This window comes from Eptatretus burgeri, chromosome 4 (assembly GCF_056783735.1).
Source record: "Eptatretus burgeri isolate ZD-2024b chromosome 4, Ebu_testis_v1, whole genome shotgun sequence".
Lineage (NCBI taxonomy): Eukaryota > Metazoa > Chordata > Myxini > Myxiniformes > Myxinidae > Eptatretus > Eptatretus burgeri.
The window spans coordinates 74,173,941-74,192,101 of NC_140964.1; the positions used below are offsets into that span (position 1 = coordinate 74,173,941).

Below are 18,161 nucleotides of genomic sequence, written 5' to 3' on the forward strand. Positions count from 1 at the left end.
GGACGAGCCGTTACCGTGCCCGAACCGTGTGTAACCCAAGCGGAGGTTACCAAGGCCTGTCGGTCCAAATGAACAATTTACTGCCTCGCTATTTCTCAACACACATCATGCTAAGCCAATGAAAGAAACACAGAAACGAGCTGGAACATTTAACAAAAGTGATATTTATTTATAATGGGGCTGGGAAGCACGCAAGAAGGCAGAGTTAACCGAATAAAAGGAATGCAATTTATATACAAGAAAACACTTAAACAGCTCCACTTAACAGACAGGGCCCACGGACACGGACACACACACACACACACACACACACACACACACACACACACACACACACACACACACACACACACACACACGGTGGCCGCAGCCTTTATTGGTACCCCCAGCCCGGAGGGAAGGTGAGCTGGAGGTAAGAGACTGGCTTGGACCTTCCCGCTTCATGCAGTTCCCGACGATCTGGCCCGGCGGGACTCGAACCCGCAACATGATGCCGCTCCAAGCACCAGGTACGGAGGATAGCATCGGGTGCAGGCACGCTCCTCCGGCTCGCAGGCAGGTGATTCACGGCGGGAAGACTCTGGCTCGCAGGCAGGCGATTCATGGCGGGAAGACTCTCTCAGCCTCAACCAACGAACCCTCCGACTCTCTCTCTCGGTCGCACCCCACATCATTATGTCTTTGTCTTGACAGGTGGGAGGGGTCCGTCTTGTGTCATTCCCCTCATTGGACAGGCGTGTCGGGCAATCTCCCGGCCGTCCGAGATTGGTTGGGGGGAGGTGCTCATGTCTCTGCCCCTCGACCAGGAAGTCGAGCAGCAACATGTTGCGTTGGCTCCACATTGGCCGAGAGGCGGCAGACATGCTCGCACCGCTCCGATTGGCTGAGAGGGGCGCCATGCCCATATTTGGAGCTAAATCCAAGACGCCATATTTGGAGCTAAATCCAAGACGCCTGGCACATTGGACCCCGCCCACGGCTGTGCTTGACACACATGCGCGTGGGGAAGTCCGATGGTGAAGAAGCGAAGATGGGCGTTGTCATTGTTGTTGGTGATATAAAAATCCTTCCTATAAAATAATTTACAGCACACGTACAATTAATCACCCATTAAACATAGGACGGGACCCTACCAATAAACACATACTTACCGGTATAACTGATCTATAGGACATGGCTGTTGTGTGCAGTAAGCTTCCAAATTCGCAAAAATATATCTACACGCACGCACGCACACACACACACACACACACACACACACACACACACACACACACACACACACACACACACACACACACACACACACACACACACACACACACACACACACACACACACACACACACACACACACACACACCATTATGTCTGTATCCCTGTTTCTCTCCCACATATTTTAAGTTACAAACTCTACAATCTGGGTACAAATACAACTTTGTGTGCAAGGTGGGGGGGGGCGGCCTGGGGAGGGGGGAACATCGTCTATGTGGCCATGGCCACACGCATGGGTGTGGGATTGAGGGGGGAATAAATTCCCTACTTAAATGTGTACAGTGTAGCACTACCTGGTGGTTGTGGCAGAGGGTATTACAACTTCCTTTCTTACCTGGGCAATGGTGAGGTTAAAGCACTCTTGCCAAGGATAGATCTGTCCTCCTTTCCTTCTCCCCCTCCCACCCCCCCCCCACAAAAACAAGCTCAAATGAGCTAAGATCCTCGTCCTCTTAATGATGACGTCATAAAAACGAATATGACGTCATTGTGATGTATCAGGTTTGCGATAAATTATCTGTGCTAATGCCCGGCTTGATTTCCGCAAACATAATTCAAACAGCTTGCCGAGTTTCGCAGATAATGGTATAGGCGATTTCCATTAGCGGCGATATTATGACGTCAACTTTTTTTCTCGGAAGAATTTCCAAAATCGGAGATGATTTGTGCCTGCGCGTGGGCTTTCTGCATGTACATAGCAAGTTTCACGGAGATCCGATGAAAACTCTGGGTTGTGAAGCAAAAAATGTCAAAAAATAGGAATGATGTCATAAAAATTGATATGACGTCATAGTAATGTATCATATGTGCGGTAATTCATCTCTGCTAATACCCTGTTCGATTCCTGCAAACAGAATTTAAAAAGCTTGCCTAGTTTCGGAGATAATTTTTTAGGCGATTTCCATTTGCGGAGATATTTTGACGTCACAATTTTTTTTAGATCCTTGTGGAGGATCTCTAAGTCTTACTCACGTTATTGTTCTTGTGGACTTTTTTGTTTCACAGCCTACAGTTTTCATCGAAACTTCCTGTATATATATATATATATATAGAAAGACCCTGCGCAGACAGTAACCATCTCCGATTTAGAAAATTCCTCATTGATTGTCTCCTCTGTCTTTTTTATTTCCTTGTGATGTGTTATATTGTGCACATGAGGGTGAATAAATGTTTCTGTTCATTCTTGTGTTTGTGTTTCTGAGGAACAAATATGGCTGGCTTTGTGTCCGGGTTTGACATGGTGACATGTGGATTGTGTGATTGGTACATCTGCTGATTCATTCAACACTACTCATAATGAGGTTGGAATTTCACTGGACATCGATTTGGAGAATGTATTGAAGTGGGGACACGACTGGCTGTTAACCTTCTATGCCACTATTCTTTAGTGCATGTTCCACGAGCCACTGGCGGCCCCTGGTGGCCTGAAGTGTCGCCCCTGACGTGCAGTTGATCGCACACAAATGAGAAAACACCCCATCATAATCTGCCATAAATACTATCAAATTGACACAATGGCTTCAAATGAGTGTTCCCACATGAAGCAGAAAAGTAACATAACTACATCAGAATATGTTGCAGTTTACAAATTCCGCTTGCAACCCAGTGAACCACAACAAAGAAGAGTATGTGGAGGTGGGGCCTATAGCAGCCATTACAGAATCCTGCAGGAGGTATGGCGGATCTCAAGTTGATGTCTTATCGGAAAAAATGGCTCTCCTCTAAAAAACAGTGAAGATCACTTATATGCAAAGAAAACTAAATTGTTGTCCACGTCTCGCTCCAGAAACATATCTTTCCCTTCTGTGCACATGGGGTCTTCAACCTTCACAGAATCATCTGAGCTTCAGCCTCTTGGTCTGGACATCTCCTCTAACTTCCGTTGGGATAAGTACATTTCTGGTATTGCTAAGTGTTTCCAAGCGAGTTGGTTGTCTTTCTCGAGCAAAGAGGTATTTACCTCATGGTGCTGTTTTGTACCTGTCTAAGACTATACGTCCCCTCATGGAGTACTGTTGCCACATTTGGTCTGGATCACCAACCTGCCACTTATCTTTGCTTGATATACTCCAGAAACACATAGTTAACCTGGTTGGTGCAGAGGTGGATTCAACTATTCACCCACTCTTTCTCAACGTCGGTCAGTTGCACCTCTTAGTTTGTTCTACAGATATTTTCATGGCAAATGTTCTGCTGGACTTTCTCACTTGGTTACTCCTGAATGAGTGTTTGAACGCAAGACTCAGTTTGCCATCTCTGTACACCCATGCACTCTAGGTAATCCAAAGTGCATAACGAAAGGCTATGCAGATAGTTTTATCCCTCGTGTTGTCTCGCTTTGGAATTCACGACCTGTAATGTGCTTCCCATTATCCTATAATCTACCCAACTTGAAGAGGAATGTCAATTCCAACTTCAGACATCTTTGAGGTTCCATCGCATTTCATCTGACTTCTGCTAGTTCCTGGGTATTGGATGTTTTCGTGTTTTTTTCCTCTTTCTTTTATGTTGTTTTGCTTTTTCCTTACCTTTTTCTAACCTTCCTTTAGCCCCTTACTTGGACTGGCTTTATTCCTTGTTTGGAGCGATTTTCATTAAAAAAATTTTTAAAAATTGGTGGGCCTTCCATAAGATGTCCAATGACATATACTTTGGTAATTTATGACTGCAACATCGTGTCATCGTTGATGCAGATTATGAAGATGTGGTTATTACAATGTGCATGTATGACTGGTGATGACAGGTGAGAAGAGTCTGCTAAACTTGGTAATGGTAGCCACATTTTGTTCCCAACATCAGACTCAAGTACCTGTCCTTGGACAATTTTCAACTGTGCTTGGATGTTGTTTCCCCAATTTCATTTTTCACATAATTTTGGGAATAATGTATTGGTTTAAAAAGATATACTTCTTTTTTAAGTAACAAATACATTCAACTAAAAAGATTACATTGTAACAGATTTCCAGCTAACCCTCAATATCCCACTCACGTTTATTCAAACTACCTTTCTCCCTCTCCTTTATTCTAACTAATCCCCTTTCTTCTTCCATTCCATCAAACAAGTTCTCCAACTCACCTGGCATGCATAGCTGTGGTAAGCCATCAAAGTCGAGGCTCCAAGAGGCGCTATTCTGGTCAGCGTTCCAGCCTCCAACACTTTCTATGGAGGAACTTTTTCTGGTCGAGTACAAGCTGCCCCTCAATTCACTTGCAGTGGAGTTTTTGCTGTTTCCACTGCTGCTGTCAGTGCCTTCAACCTCCATTTTTCTAAAATAGCTGCTAGGCTGCAGAACCTGAGAAAACAAGTAAACAATACATAAAATGTCATAGCCCTCATTGTTTTAGTAATTTTGCTGTGTGGAGTTAAAGGGCAAGCCCATATTTATGTGCAACTAAAATGGCCGAAAGTCCACCAGTCAGCCATCTTTCATCAAATGGCAAAATAAAGTGAGGGCCACATGTTCGCCATCATGTACTGTGCTTGTGCCACGTTTGAACAAAATCGGACTATGCATGTCTGAGAAATGGTTAAGGCCCGGTCACACCTTGACGTTTTAGCCAGCGATGGCAACGTATTAAAATGTATGTAAAACGCTGGCTGACGTTGAACTTTTGATGTTTTTTTTTAAAGATTCGGACGTATTCATAGCGACTTGGTCTTATGTACAACGCATTGGTAACAGACACAGAACGTTTCGTTGTGTTATAGATAACTTATACCAACGAATGCTGAACCTGTTGTCGGCCTACACAACCTATGCCCAACGATAGTCTAACTTAGGCATAGCGCGTTGCACGCATCGCCGACGATGTCGTGACGTAGCCTATTAAAAGGCTGACTCACAACGATTCGAATCATAACTGCCGTAGAAATGGAAGTATCAACATCGCGGTCACACCTTGGCGATCTTGCCAGCGTATGCCGACCTAAGAAAAATGTGTCTAAAACGTTGGGGCACGTCAAATACGGTATGAGTAAGTTTGGTATACGTGAGTACAACGCTAAAGTACGCTATTATACGTCGTAGTAAGTAGAGTACGTCAAGAAATTTTAAACATGTTCAAAAATTTACGACGTACTCGGCGTATGACACACGTTCCGCATGCGATGGGGATAAGTTTTACACACGATATGGAGACGCTTACACACGTCCACAAAGGCTACTTATAAGCTACTCATAAGTCGAAACACGTCGCGGTAATGTCTTTTTTACGCGAAACTTTCTAACTTATGTTTGACGTGCTTTGAACCAATTCTTTACGTAGTCCCAACACACATCGACGTATGTAGACGTATTCCAATGACGTCTTCCGGTCGACAAAAAAAATAAATTAACGTGTTTCTAGCTTACAACTGCCATATAAAGACGTGTTCCCAGCGGTTTTGGGAATTGGTATATAAAAATGCTGCTCATAAAAGGGGAACCCAACAGTGTTTTCGAGTCCTTTTTGAGTCGATGTCCATGTCAGCAGTAACAGTATCAGTATCAGTATTAGTATTAGTATTAGTAGTAGTTTGTTCATGTTGGCAGTAGTAGGTGAGTGTGAGGGGGAGGGTGTGGGTTATGATGGATCGTCCTTGCGTCCGCGTGTCCACGGGTAGGAGACATCTTTTCACCATTGTTCGAAGTTCTTCGCGGCTAATTTTTTATGGGGCTTTTTCAACAATGAGCTATAGCTTGTTTTTACGATTTAGGTCAATTCATAACGGGTTGGACAAATGCACAATGAACTAATAATGTGCATAGAGCGCTTTGATTACTTATAAATACGATATACTAACGAATAATTATCGTGAAGCCGGCGTTCACAAACTATGCTCAACGATAGCCTAACTTATCCATTTCGTGTGGCAGTTTATCTTTGCCGGTGACGTGGGGTTTGCTATTCATAGGCTGCCACTCAACGATTTAAATGGCTGCATCTCCACTATTGAAAGTAGACGCTTGCGCTCAACAATTGGATTTTTTTTAACACTCAATGACTTTTAAACAGTACCACTCAGCTAGTTTCATTGTTTACAATGAACGATTTAAATTGCTGTCACTCGCCTTTGTTTTTTGACGCTGGCGCTCGGAAATTTTAATCGTTTCTATTGAACGTGCTAAATTGCTCAAACCCCACTATTGAAAGTAGACGCTTGCGCTCAACAATTGGATTTTTTTTACACTCAACGACTTTTAAACGGTACCACTCAACTATTTTCATTGTTTACAATGAATGATTTAAATTGCTGTCACTCGCCTTTGTTTTTTGACGCTGGGGTTTGGAAATTTGAAGCGTTTCTTCTGAACGTGTTAAAACGCTCAAACTCGACTATTTTAAATAGACGCTGCCGATGGACAATTGGAATCATAGCCAAGCTAGACATCGAAGTGTGAACATCCTCGTCATGCCGAAGAAAAGTTTGAAGAATGCTGCAAATAAGTGTCCTGGCCGTGGCCGTGGACGCTGACGCAAGGACGATCCATTATACCGACGTCTTTCAGCCTATGAGTAACTTAAAAGTAACGTCTGTCGATGTGTGGCAACGATCGCGTAACGTGCCAACAACACGTTAATCATAGGTTAGAAATAAGTTTCGGGTACGCTAAACATTACCTCGGCGTGTCTCAACTTATGATTAACTTACAAGTAGCATGTGTTGACGTCTGTCAACGATCACAGACCGTGCATACAACTTGTGGCCAGCGTAGCGGAACGTGTGAGTCATACGCCGGCATACGTCGTGAAATTTCAAGCATGAAAAAATTTGAGGACAACCAAAAAGTACAACGTTTAAAGCCAACGTACAACGACGTGTGGCAGTGTTTTTCAGCATGCTCTCAATGTTATCAAAACTTACCCATAACGTATCAACGTGTGCCAGCGTTTTAGAAAAAAAATTCAAAAAATCGGCATACGTTGGCTGAAACGTCAAGGTGTGACCGGGCCTTTAGGGACACATTTAAGTAACAAAATGGCCACCAGTCGGCCATCTTGGGTCTGATCTCAAAAAAAATAAAAAATTGACCTGCTTATGCAAGCCATCATTCTTTATCCGGGTGCCAAGTTTGAACAACACCAGTAAATGCATGTCCAATAGATGGTTGAGGGTGTGTTCAAAATTGTTTTTTTTGGGGGGGGGTTTTTTACAACTAAAATAGCTGCCAGTCCGCCATCTTGGATATGATGTCAAAATTAAATGAAGTGCATATCATTACCCCCATAACAAAAGTACCTGAGTCATTTTTTTCCAGTTTTGAGAAAAACACAAAAAACTGCAGCAATTCTTCATCAACGAATATTTATTCACTATTTCTTGTGCACAGAGTTGTTAATGGAAGCTAAATGAAACACAAATCTTGTTACTCGTTATTATGATTAAGTCATGGCTTAAGATGACTTAGGCAGAAAATCTCAAAAACTGGAAAAAATGACTTAGGCACTTTTGGTATGAGGGTGACGATATGTATACCACCATGTGTTATCTTTTTACCAAGTGTGAATAAAATCGGTCCATACATGACCAAGATATGGTTGTAGATGCACACACATCTGCACGGATACGAAAATCGAGACCAAATCCATAAGCCCATGTTCATTGTTGATCCAACGGGGGCTAATAATGGGGTGCTTTACCTTGAAACATATAGGTCACACAAAACCCACATATATCATCATAAACTCTCCCCAACCACACCATTTCTTTGATAAACAATAAAATTCAGCATTATAGTGTTGCTGTACCACACCTGAGCCATAGAAACTTGCAGTTCCGCCACATCATCTTCCAGCTCAGCCGTTGTGCCCTGTGGACTTTCACCATTATTTTCTCCTGGGTTCCCATCTTGCAACGTTCTTCCCTCCTTTTCAGGCTCTGTATCTTGGACAAATGCACAACTTGTGCAAAATGGTGGCGAGAGTACCATGAGGACTGATGAAGTGAGTTCTCTTCTGTATAGAGATGTACTCACCTGCTGCTAACAGAAAAAGGGGAAAGCAAGAGGGTGATGACAGTCATTGCTCACAATGCATTGATGCACTTTTCAAACTCAAATATTTATCTTATCCGAGCATTCATGTTTCCACATTAAATTATCTTCCAAAGGTTCAGCTTATCTTGAGTAGAGCCAACTTGACATCAATATAAGAAGATTGCAGATACATCTTTGGTTGCACATTTTTTTCAACGACGACATTGTAACCAATATTAAAATGATAAATGTATCAGTCAAACGAGAACAACTTCTCGGAAAAACTTTCAGCTTACAGGTTAATCAAATAAAATAACTCTCAGCTTCAGCAAAAACAAAGTTAATGAAAAAGTGGAGTACTTTCAGCTTTGCAACACAGTTGCTTCACTTCACATCAGACTTGGTGGCATAAGGGTTAGTGTCCACTCTGGGTCTGGGAGGTCGGTGGTTCAAACCCTGGCCGAGTCATTCCAAAGAATAACAATGGAACGTGATATACTTCCTTGCTGGGGCTCAGCATTGAAAAAAAAACAAAAAGGATAAAGCACAGACAAACAAGCATATGTTGGCATGAATGGGGAGGTGTAAACATCTCCTAAATTGCCCCACTAAGTGCAGACAGAAAAGTGTGGTCATTAAAGATGGCGTCGCCGGTACCCAGAGTGCACCGGGAAATTAAATCCCTCCCCCCCCCCCCCCAAGCTCAGTGGCTGTGTTTGTCTAAAGTTAAGTCTGGTGTTGTCCGTGTACTTTTCTGCATATTTGTGCAGGAGTTGTGTTGCAACTTCTTAATTGAGTACTAAAGCAACTAAACGAAGACCATAAACAATTTCACTGATAGGCTACTGTTCAGACATTAAAAAAGTACACGCCCCATCGTGAGGACCATGTCACCCTCAAATTGACATCTTCTATTTTTCTTTGCAATGCTTTTCATGAGCATTATGATGGAATTTGCTGAAAGCCATGGTAGCAGCTGTTTCTTCATGGTTTCCAAAAGGCCCTTTTCACAAGAAAAGTGTTCTTTTAATGGCATTCTAAGTCGTATTTTGGGGGCCAGGAATTGCCAATTTAGCCAATACACGCCTGCCTCTCTGGCGAGCTAACAATATTTTGTTTTTACTTGTAATCACACTTGTTTTCTTTCTGTGAGGCTCACTTGGCTGCGCCTGGATGGGTTTGAGGGTTGTGAAGTAGCGGCTGAAACATATGTGATTACAATCCTAAATCCGAATCCTAAACATATGCAAAGACTCCATCTTTGCTCTTTACTTCTTCAGGTTCCTCTTGATCTTCTGTTTGATCGTTTTGGTTGGCATTTTCGATGCAATTGAATTACAGTAGTCTGGCATAAATACAGATGTTGGCCTGTGTTTCGATGTGCAGGTTGTAGTGAGAGCTCCTTAATAGTTTGTTCTTTGTGTGTAAAGGCTCTCTTTTAAAGCAAAACATCCTTCGGTGATGATGCCACATAATCGATGCAGTGCAATGACGTCTGCTTAAACCTTTCACCTTTGGGATGAAGACGTGGACCTTGGTTCTGGCAAAGACAAATCATGGACCATCAATGTTACACAAAACCTTTGTGGCAATGGGTCTGTCCTAGAAACACAGGCTTTTAGATAACACCGCTCTCATACATGAAGATGAGATGGTAAGATAGCTCAGATGTAGTTTACTTGCCTTTGAGCTACTTTGCTTGGCTTTGATTTCCAGCCTTACTATGGCCATGAGTCATGCTAGTATTTCATGAATGAGGGTGCCTCTCGCCAGATGAATGTTAAGCTGGGGATCCATCTTCTAGTATTAGTTGCCAAAGGTTAAATAGCCTCTGGTTTATTTCAATGAAGTGTAAGGTGAGGAATCCTTGGCACCCTCAACAAATTATCAATTCCTGCCCTAACATACTGTTTCAGCAGCACAACCACACTCCCAGCAATGATGCAAACCTGCAGCCATGTCCTGCACACACTCCGATGCGGAACACACCTGTTGTGTCTTGATTGTGTGCAGAACCTTTTCTGGTACACCGACAACAATGCAGACATCCAGTAAACGACAGGACAGGGGTTCCTCCATGGCTCGGCTTTGGAAGAAGAAGAAGAAGAAGAAGAAGAAGAGGAAGAGGAAGAGGAAGAGGAAGAGGAAGAGGAAGAAGAAGAAAAAGAGGAGTATGAATAAGGGAAAGGTTATTATCAATTGCTCACATGATGTTCACTTTGCTGGTCTTTCCTCATGAGAAATTAGCTGTCATGTGAACTTGCATTTATTTCTCTTAAGCTTAAAATATCCCACAATGTAGTGCTACGATGACCACTTAGAAGCAGCCAAAAATAAACACGTTAATCTCCTCTTAAAGCCTCACGAACCACTCGCTCAGGGTGACGGAGCACGAACCACTCGCTCAGGGTGACGGAGCACGAACCACTCGCTCAGGGTGACGGAGCACGAACCACTCGCTCAGGGTGACGGAGCATGAACCACTCGCTCAAGGTGACAGAGCACGAACCACTCGCTCAGGGTGATGGAGCACGAACCACTCGCTCAGGGTGACGGAGCACGAACCACTCGCTCAGGGTGACGGAGCACGAACCACTCGCTCAGGGTGACGGAGCACGAACCACTCGCTCAGGGTGACGGAGCACGAACCACTCACTCTGAATGTTGTGGCGTGGCAAAAGCGTCCGCAGAGAGTGAACGATTCGCTCAGCACAAGTGTGGTACTGCTGTCGACAATTGGCGCTTGGCAAGTGGCTTAAGCACTCATGCAAGTACTCCAATTAAATGGTTGATAAGGAAATGTTTGCCAGGCTGTCACTGCATACCATAACGGATCCCTTTAACTTTAAAGCCCATCTTCACCGCGCGCGCAGCAGTTAATGATATAAAATGAATTGATGAAATAAAATGATTTCATCCCCAAAAGAGTTGCAGCTTAATGCAGAACAACTCTGGAGGCATCTCGAAGTTCAATTGCCCGTGAAATAAACATTGCAGAAAATGCGCCATTTTGCCTGTTCATCTGTGCACGTGTCACATGCGCCATCAGTTCAAGGTCTGTGCAAACGTTACAACTATATTTTAAAACGTCCGTTTTTAACCAGATTTTCTTTGATTCCCCAATGAGCATGTCGCGAAACATCTGAAAATATAGACATATATCTTGCAGACGCTATGGATAGACAGGTCGCAAGGTCTCGCATTGAATGCATTAAATCATATGGCTCAATGAAGCTGGTTCATTCTGTTCCGTTCCAAAAAAAAAATTTGTTCACTCAATATAATTCTCCAAACAGTAGAAAAAGATAAGTTTAATGTTTTGGAAATTACACATTTTTTGGTGTCTGGAGAAGGATGGAACATGCCTTGCTTGCTTAAAGTAAATAGGTATATCGGCTCAGTTATAAGCCTCATTATTTCTTGAAATTATCAGATTTCACAAGAGATTTCAACACTTATTTAGTCCAGACATTATCCGGTTCTCAAAACCGAAATATCATTTTGATAACATAGTTTAATTCGTCCATTAAAGGAGATCGTGGAAAATCGTATCACACAATGCATGAAATCGATCCAAGCTCCTAAATCCAAAACAATAGCACTTACACAATCAATGTATGCAGTAATTCGAGGCTATGATGAACAGGCATTTGATGAGTGAGGAAAGTGGAGAAAAAAAAACTATCGTTAAGAAATCATTGTGGCCTATTCCAAGTCAAGGCATGGTTGAGCAGGCCAAAAACATGGTGGCTTCAGACTCCAGCGAGGTTACCGAGGAAACGCCTTCAGACCCAGAGAGCAAGGAGGCAGAGGATTACCTGATGAAGGATATAATTAAATAATGCCGTTAATTATTTTCAAAAGGGGTGTTTTAATTAACCCAAACATCCAATTTTCACTCTTGCACTTCCTTGGAGTTTTCTTCGTATGCATTATAAGTTTCAGGCTGCTAGGGTTACTGGTTTTGGAGTTATGGAGGAGACACACACACACACCTGACACGTGTGTGTGTGTGTGTGTGTGTGTGTGTGTGTGTGTGTGTGTGTGTGTGTGTGTGTGTGTGTGTGTGTGTGTGTGTGTGTGTGTGTGTGTGTGTGTGTGTGTGTGTGTGTGTGTGTGTGTGTGTGTGTGTGTGTGATTTTTTTTTTTTTTTTTTTTTTTGTATACCTTGGTCGAGGCTCGTATGAGAGCAAACACACAACTCACAGCAAGGAGGCATGAGACAAGAGGGGCGGGAGTGGAAGGGACAAAATATTGGGGAACAGACACAGGTGAACTGTGGAAGGGAGAGGGATGGGGATGGGACGGGGAACATGGCGAGGAGAAGATGGACATTACAGGGACTTTCAGGAAGGAAAGCAGGAGAATTGAAGGAAGTGGGCTTGGGTGGATTATCGGGGGTAGAAAAGATCGAGGATTTGGATGGGGGAAGATAAGAGGTGGTGGTGAACAGCTGTTTTGAAAGCCTGGAGGGAAGAATGGGAAAGAATAGAGTGAGGAAGTTGATTCCAGAGGGGGGAAAAAGAGGAATGAAAGAGTGAAGATGAGCAGTGATTCGTGATTTTGGTAGTTTTACCAGAAGGGGGTTGTTGGCGGACCTTGAGCGCCCTGTGGAAATGTGGTTGGGACAAATCGCAGAGAGAGCAGGGGGGGCAAGGCTGGAGAGGAGTCGGTAGAAGACAGAAAGACCACCGACCAACCTGCGGTGATTGAGTGAGAGGCCCAAAGACTCAGCTTCATTGCGGGAGATGCCAATGATCTTAAAAGCCCTGGTTTCGACAGCGTGAAGTCGAGAAAGGTGGGAGGCAGGAGCACCAGCCCAGAGGGGAGAGCAGTACTCCATCAGGCTACGGACAAAAGCTTTGTAAGTAGTCAGGAGCTCAAGAGGGCCAAGGAAGGACTTTGCACGACGGAGGATTCCCAGTTGGCGACTGGCTTTTGAGGCGAGGTTGGAAATGTGACTTTCCCAGGAAAGGTCATGGCAGATAGTGAGACCCAGAAGCTTGAAAGAAAAGACTTCTTCCAGAGGATTGTTGAGAAAGTGGATGGGGGGGGGGTTGTAAACGGTCCTTTCGAAGAGACATAGTGAGAGTGTGAGATTTGTGTGGATTGAAAGACATGTTCCACGTGTTGGACCAGTTTGTGATTTTATCCAGATCTGCAGTGAGCGAAGAAGCTGCTGCTTGCCGGTCTGAGGGATGACAGATGGTACGGCAGAGGGTGGAGTCATCGGCAAAGAGAAATAGAGGATTTTCCAGAGAGTCCGTGATAGAAATATATATATATATATATATATATATATATATATATATATATATATATATATATATATATATATATATATATATATATTGTTGTGGGCCCAGGGTCGGTGGCAGAACGACCACTAGGTGGGGAAAGCTTGCGTCGTCTCCCACCAAACTCCCCAGAATTGTAGGCCGTCGCTCAGATAACTCCGCGAACCGGCGGGTCGTTTAACCGACCGTGGTCGCCAATATTTCAACCACGTAGCGTAGGGTCTATTTGTCTCTAACAATTTTACCTCATGAACTACGCGATTTTGACTACCGGGGAAACCACGCCCTCAGCACGTCTTGCTCGAACCAGGTCACTCTACCGACTGCAGTAGAGTTCCAACTACCAACTACAAACTCTGGTTCGGGTGCAGCCGAGCGGAAACTGCCAAAGCCGTGCCGGCTGGAATGAACGGACTATCGGGGATAAAACCCCGCCTAAACTCAGATCCGAACCATGCTGGACCAATTAAATTCAAGAAGGGATGGAAACGGACTGGGAACATTTCAAAGAAGTTTTATTTACAGTAAATGACGACACAAAGCAAGACTTAACGCAAATATGCAAGAAGTATTTACAATGATCCAAAAACACTTATTCAGTTCTACTTAAAGACGGACCCACAAGCAGACACACACACACAAATGAAAAGAAACCCAGAGTTCTTTATTGGACCCTCGCAGATGAGGAGAGAGACAAGCTGGGGGTCAGAGTTCGGTTGGGTACCTGGCCGTCGGAGAAAGGGGGTACTCCATGCTGCGGCACCTGACAATGGTCGCTGGTTTGGTCCCCAGTCCCACTATGTGGGACTCGAAGTTCGTGGCAGAGCTCGGGTGGTGAGTAGCGGGGTCCACAGAGGGGAGGGGGGGTCAGAGTCGCTCTTTCCTTCCTTGTAGAGGGCCAGCAGAGACATTTTCGCCACCTCCACGACCTTCGTAACAGCAAAAACCCCTTTCGTGACAGCAAAAACCCTCCAAAACTCTCCAAAAAGACCCACCAAAAACTCTCCAAGACCCCCAAAAGACCCCTGCCTCAGAGAGTGGTCGGGAATTTATGGACCTCCCTCAGCGGGGAGGGGCCTTAGTGAAAACACCTCGCTGTCCGCCTTTGATTGGACAGTGTCCCACGGCATACCTTTCCAGGGCGAGGCCTTGGGCCCTGCCGGGAAACCCCAGCCACTCTTCCACGCGGGTTCATACTTGACGAGTAACAGTATCAATATTGCAAATGTTGTCGTGAAAGAGTTACAACGTTCATGGGAGCCGAGAAACCGGAACCGCGAGATCTTGCCTTGGCACATCAGGGTGTGAGAAGGCAGCTGGTTGGTGGTGGATCGTGATGGGCCGAGGGGTCATGCAGATGGGATGGTTGTTCGATGGCTTGTTGGAGGGGGGTTCATTGCATGTATAGATTTAATAACCTAACTAAAAAGAAATCGCTACGCACGCCTGTGATTCTCCCACGAGACAAAAGGAAAGGGATCTGACTACACACATACTTAACGACATAACTGACTTTTGGGACATCTGTATGTTGAATGCTCATGGTTTCCAGATCCCGTAACAATATTTTTTTTTCATATATATATATTTTCATATACATACATTTGCATACATACATACACACACAAACACAATAAATGTCAGTGTGTGTTCATCAGTACATCCATCTTCTCCATAACTCCAAAACCATGAAACATCGTGACCCCAAATTTTGCAAGCATAACTAAGAGAACTCTAAGGTGGTGCATGAATGAAAATTGTGTGTTAGAGTTCATTTTAAAACACTTTTTGAAGATAATTTAGGGGGTGCTCATCACGGAAAACCAAAATAAGCCTTACAAAGATGGTGGTGCGCTATTTTGATCAACCCTCTGTCAGCTCGCAAGAGTCTTAAGCAATTTTTATCTTGCCAAAACGAAGTTTTTGCAAGATATGTTAGTCAGCTTGTATGTTTTTTTTTGTTTGTTTGTTTGTTTGTCTGTAATCACATATAAAAAATTCTGCAGAGCACAGTTATCATTGGAAATTTTTTAACTTCGCATATCAGAGGCCTATAGAGGTCCCTTTCAGCGCACAAAATTTTGAAGGTCAAGGTCAAAGGTCAAGGTCACTTTGTCGCAAATCAGGGGAGTCGACAAAACCCTTCTTTTTTGAGTAATTTTGATCGGATAGTCTTCAAACTTCATGGGAATATAGATCATGGTCTGGCGCTCAACTGATTCATTTTTGGTGGCGATTGGCCTTGATTTATGTTTTTTTTTTGTTTGGTCTGTAATCACGTATAAATCACTCTGCAGAGCACAGTTATCATTGGAAATTTTTGTAACTTCGCATATCAGAGGCCTATAGAGGTCCCTTTCAGCGCATAAAATTTTGAAGGTCAAGGTCAAAGGTCAAGGTCACTGTCGCAAATCAGGGGAGTCGACGAAACCCTTATTTTTTGAGTAATTTTGATCGGATCGTTTTCAAACTACATGGGAATATAGTTCATGGTCTGGCGCTCAGCTGATTAATTTTTGGTGGCGATTGGCCTTGACCTTCATGGTTAGCGCCTTAGGTCAAACATATTTGACCCCAAGGTCAAATTTTCAAGTTTTAGGAACCATATCGTGTAGTACCTCAAATTGAACACCTTGATGAATGCTTTCTTGATATGTCAAGCTTGAGACATTATGACGTCATTTGGTGATGTTATGAGGCAAACGCATATTTTTCATGGTGACTCTGTAGAACGATTCTCATCGGAATCTCTCGTCGGCAGATATTCCTCAAGGAGTCGCTCCTGTTGGATAGCAGCTCTGTTCACCTCAGTGTGACCTTAAAGAAGTCACACGTGGTCACCTTTTGGCAAGATACGGGTCACCCTGCGGGGACATTGGTTTATCTTTGTTGTTGGCCTGCTCAACAATGCCTTGGCTTAGAAAAGTCTGCAACAATTTCTTTTTTATGTTTAAACCACATGCCTTGCGGTTGATTGGTTTGGCTTAACGGGAACAATGGCCTGGGTGACAGACCGACGGTTGTTCTTTGCGGATTATGTGGTTTTTCCATGCGAGGCATAATCCGTGACCAATGCTCACAATAACAGCGAGGATGTACGATTGATATGTATGTTAATGATGCACCCCAAACTGTGATTGGTGATGACACCAGATCGAGTCCCACTACAGCGATTATTGCACAATCTGGGCCCAACAAGTGCCATCTGCCACATGGACACATTGTCTTCCTCCCTACCAATCACAACAAGGAAGCGTCACCATTATTTTTAGCAGTGGGAAATTTTATAAAGATGAAGAAGCTCTCCAACGAATGCAAATGCCATGACTAGACAATTATGAGTACTCATGACTGCAGCAGGAGAGGGGCCTCTTTCAATGTAAAGATGAAATGATAAAATTCTGTCTCCAAGAATATTAAAAGTTCATGTCCATTCTTTGACATTCACAACCTGAACCATTTTCCTCGAAATGCATATGCATGCACATCATGACATCTCCATGTCCTTCCTATCGTGGAGAAATTGCAGATAATCCAGTGTAATTGGTTTGAGTAAGAAGGGATTGCTAAGGCTACATGCCAGCTTCCCCCCAAATGGAAGCCATACATCAAATCTGACATGTGAACACTAATCTCCTCGCCCCCTTCAATATCCTGTAAAAGATTCCCTGTAGAGGTCACTCCACAAATCGGGCACTGTTGCCGTGTTGAACAACAGGACTCGACCAATGACTGACAAGTACGGTCTTGAGTTCCCACACAAGTCCTGCAACAATGAGGACCTGTGAAGCCAAGGAATAAAGGAGTGTGCAGCAGGGGAGGGGTGGGGAGGAATAAAGGAACAAATGCACAGAGTGCAGAGAGATAATTAGGGATGGAGATAATTTTAGGTACAGCGTCGAACAGCTATTCTCCCACAGCATCTCTTCTACACTTTACACAAACCTTTCCCGACGCTTCTTCACATTTCAACTTTTCCGACTTTCATTTCTTGACTTTCTTTGCACCTTTATGACTCTTTCTATTTCCTTCTTCCATACTTTCTGCGGCTTTTACCCAGACACTGACACACACTTTGAGCCCAACACACCTTCACGTAACGTGGTTGTTGCCATGATACCAGGGAGCCACCGCCTCACCTCATAACACCACACGAGATTCCAGCTCGCAATGCATCCTTCATGTTCGGCCGAGAGAACATCCAGCGACCCCGGCACAAAAGGGGCAACAGAGTGGAGGAAGGAGTCCAAGAGGAAGTGCATGTGAGGAGAGCCTGAACCGCCGAGCAGTGGGTGACCATAGATTTAAACGGGGTTGTGGAAGGTGCATCGGGCACATAAAAGAGCCCACACTACTTCTTTCTCATGACCATTTCTCACCCCTCTTTCCTTTCTCTGGTTATATGGATCCATTTAACATAAATGTGCTAATTAATTGTTGTAAGGCATCCAAGGATGGGTTTAGCGCATCGGGGATGAGAGGGAATGTATATGTGCTTGTAAATTTATGAATATTGCTTGCCTTGACTTTCCTAAATTTCCTGCCATTTCCCCGTTTGAAATCCCAACTGCCATTTCTCCAGCAAATTTCCTGCTCGTGTAATAAATTCATGAAAAAGTTGATATCATGTCTA

At 43.8% G+C, this 18,161-nt stretch overlaps 1 protein-coding gene across 3 annotated transcripts in view; it reads right to left on the bottom strand.

Annotated features, from left to right (window-relative positions):
• The window catches only part of LOC147028357 (DENN domain-containing protein 3-like), a 134,285-nt gene that overhangs the window by 113,368 nt on the left and 2,756 nt on the right, over window positions 1–18,161 (bottom strand). For 2 of the 3 annotated variants that reach the window (XM_085878676.1, XM_085878678.1), the window contains exons 2-4: window positions 10,221–10,317; window positions 8,010–8,237; window positions 4,352–4,568 (exon numbers count right to left, since the gene is read on the bottom strand). In XM_085878676.1, the coding sequence (XP_085734802.1) occupies window positions 4,352–4,568; window positions 8,010–8,237; window positions 10,221–10,310 (535 nt within the window). In that variant the 5' untranslated portion in view covers window positions 10,311–10,317. The remainder of the gene's footprint in view (window positions 1–4,351; window positions 4,569–8,009; window positions 8,238–10,220; window positions 10,318–18,161) is intronic. The other variant, XM_085878677.1, reaches the window with a different exon arrangement.